Below are 2,697 nucleotides of genomic sequence, written 5' to 3'. Positions count from 1 at the left end.
AACATGATGCCCTGGTCCCCGGCCCCCAGTTCCTCATCACTGCGATTGACGTGGACGCCCGAGGCGATCTCCGGCGACTGCTGCTCGATGGCCACCAGGACGTTGCAGGTCTTGTAGTCGAAGCCTTCGGGGTGGTGATGGGGTGATAAAATTGTATGAGTTTTTGAAAAACAATTAAAAATGATTGAAAGTACCTTTCTCGCTGGAGTCGTAGCCAATGCGCTTCACCGTGTTCCGAATCACCTCCTGGTAGTCGATCGTCCCCGAGCTGGTGATCTCCCCGAAGACCATGATCATGCCCGTCTTGGTCACCGTCTCGCAGGCCACCTTCGAGTTCGGGTCCAGCTTGAGGAAGGCGTCGAGGACGGCGTCGCTGATCTGGTCGCACATCTTGTCTACGATAAAGGGGTTGATAATAAGATTGAGATAAGAATCCGCTTGATAAATTCTTGATAATATTCTAATCTAATCTCTAATAGTTCCTCCTCTTACCAGGATGTCCCTCGCCGACGGACTCCGAGGTGAAGATCAGCGTCTCCTCAGTGTCCTGACTGTGGCCATTGGCTTTGCCGTTGGCAATGTGGCCATTGGCGACGTGGCCGTTTGTCTGTTGCTGTTGCTGCAATCCANAATAGTAAAGTGTGATGATAAGAATTTGCTTGATAAGTTCTAATTTCTTTTAATCTAATCTCTAATAGTTCCTCCTCTTACCAGGATGTCCCTCGCCGACGGACTCCGAGGTGAAGATCAGCGTCTCCTCAGTGTCCTGACTGTGGCCATTGGCTTTGCCGTTGGCAATGTGGCCATTGGCGACGTGGCCGTTTGTCTGTTGCTGTTGCTGCAATCCATTCTGCTGCTGCTGATGCTTTNGGTGTCCTGACTGTGGCCGTTGGCTTTGCCGTTGGCAATGTGACCATTGGCGACGTGGCCATTAGTTTGCTGTTGCTGCAATCCATTCTGCTGCTGCTGATGCTTTTGCTGCTCCAACTTGAATACCGACATTGTTTCCTGCTGCAGGCTGACTGGTGGCGTGAGGTCTATGGAAATGTTTGCTTTGGGGAAAGTGCTTTGGGAATCGCGTGAACGGAATTCACGTGAGGAAAGTTGGGAATGTTTGGGAAAGGTCTCAGCTGAGAGATAGCAAGAGAGTAGCGTAACGTTCAGTGAAGGGAAAACTTTCTTTCAGTGATAGCTTTCGAAAGTCGAGGTTTATCGCCTGAAAGTGGTATTTCCTCTCTGAAGCTCTTTGTTAGCTGCTGCTGCTGCTGTTCGGCTCAGCGAGTGAATGATGCCGACATGTGGGCAAGTGGCTTACTTTTTATAGCAACCAAAGAAGAAGAAGAAGTAGAAGAAGTGAACCAAGGATGTCGTGGCTTTTCGAGGCAGTGCGCTGATAAGAGCAAAGTGGGATGCACCCCCACCACCAGAAACTGGTCTGCCAAAAGGAGCTGCTGATAAGAAATATTATTTACAGCAATGCTTCGGTCGCTTCGAAGACACAGGCACAAGCTTGAGATGATAATCGTTGATGCTGGAGATGGTGATGTACTCTTTATGCCTACTGCTTTATGATGATCACCATCCTCAAATGCTGGTCACCAGGACTTTTCCCGCCCCTCAGCTTTTTCTCGACCCATTGTGGTTTCCCCTTTTCTTTTTTCCACTGATGACATCAACCCAACAAAAAATTAGTACACGTCCTTCATATCTTCTCCACCTCAGACAGACTTTGATGCCGCCAGCGATTTTATGATCACTGATCACCAAACGAGAGAGACATCAGAAACCGCCTGATTATAAGGCCAGTAAATTAATTTGGGGGCTCAGATTTCAATCTCGTGCCACGCCTATCTCTTTTGATGTACATTTTTCGACTTTTTCTTGCTTCGGCGACCTTTTCGGGTTGTTTGTCTGTCTGGAGAAGGAGAGAGAGAGAGAGAGAGAGAGTTCCGTCACGTTTCCCCTCCAAACGTGCCCAAACAAAAAAAAGCTGCTAGATCATATCATTGCATAACGATTGTGCCCAACTTCAAAGAGAGAAAGTGCAAGAAGGAAACTACCTCCCCAGCTTTGATTGAGGAGCAAATAAACAAGCGGCGTAATTAGCGCCTGTACGACAAGTTCATCTTTGTGTTAAGCAGTGCTTAATAGCAGCAACAGCCATTCGAGACGTTTCTATTTGAAGAGAGAGAGAGAGTTGATAAGAGAATGTGAAAAAGAGATTGCCTTGATTTGAGTGCCTCCGTTGGTTGCTTGAACACATTTCAGGCACAAGTGGCTCAAGTTGCACGACCTGACTGAAAAAAAGAAGGGAACAGCAGCAGCTGTACGAAGTCGAAGACGACAAAATGTTTCTTCATATCTTTGAAACTTGTAAATGACTGATAAGGGGCGACGAAATGGAGAAAAGCTGAAGCAAAACTATCCTCTTCTTCTTCTTGGTTTCATCATCTTATCAGTCATTATCAAGGCACGCAAGCAAGCTCAGTCCTCTTCACTTTGGTTCACTTTTTCTCTTCAGCTGTGTTCTTCAGATGCCTCGGCAGTTGTCCAAATATGGTCAAATATGAGATATTTTCAGCACTTGTGCTTCTTCTTCTTCTTCCGTCCACAAACCCATTCATCCAAAAGGCTGATATCAAATCAGCATCAAACTTTAAAGATCTCTTCGGCAATCGGCTGCGTACAGTTGCACTT

The 2,697-nt window shown here is 46.9% G+C and overlaps 1 protein-coding gene across 1 annotated transcript; it reads right to left on the bottom strand.

Moving 5' to 3' along the window:
* Positions 1 to 10: 10 nt before the first annotated feature.
* LOC108355033 (S-adenosylmethionine synthase-like) lies at positions 11 to 1,002 on the bottom strand (the record flags this gene model as incomplete). The annotated part of the gene is made up of 4 exons (XM_017606208.1): positions 772 to 1,002; positions 493 to 619; positions 195 to 395; positions 11 to 124 (listed from the first exon to the last, which is right to left on the bottom strand). Coding segments are annotated over exons 1-4 (673 nt in total), but the record flags the coding sequence as incomplete, so codon positions are not given.
* Between the last annotated feature and the right edge of the window lie 1,695 nt (positions 1,003 to 2,697).

Source organism: Rhagoletis zephyria, unplaced genomic scaffold (genome assembly GCF_001687245.7).
Source record: "Rhagoletis zephyria isolate East Lansing unplaced genomic scaffold, Rhagoletis_zephyria_1.1 Rzeph_scaffold_41608, whole genome shotgun sequence".
Lineage (NCBI taxonomy): Eukaryota > Metazoa > Arthropoda > Insecta > Diptera > Tephritidae > Rhagoletis > Rhagoletis zephyria.
Note: the sequence above shows the minus strand (reverse complement) of the source record. Positions and strands in the feature narration are given on the sequence as shown.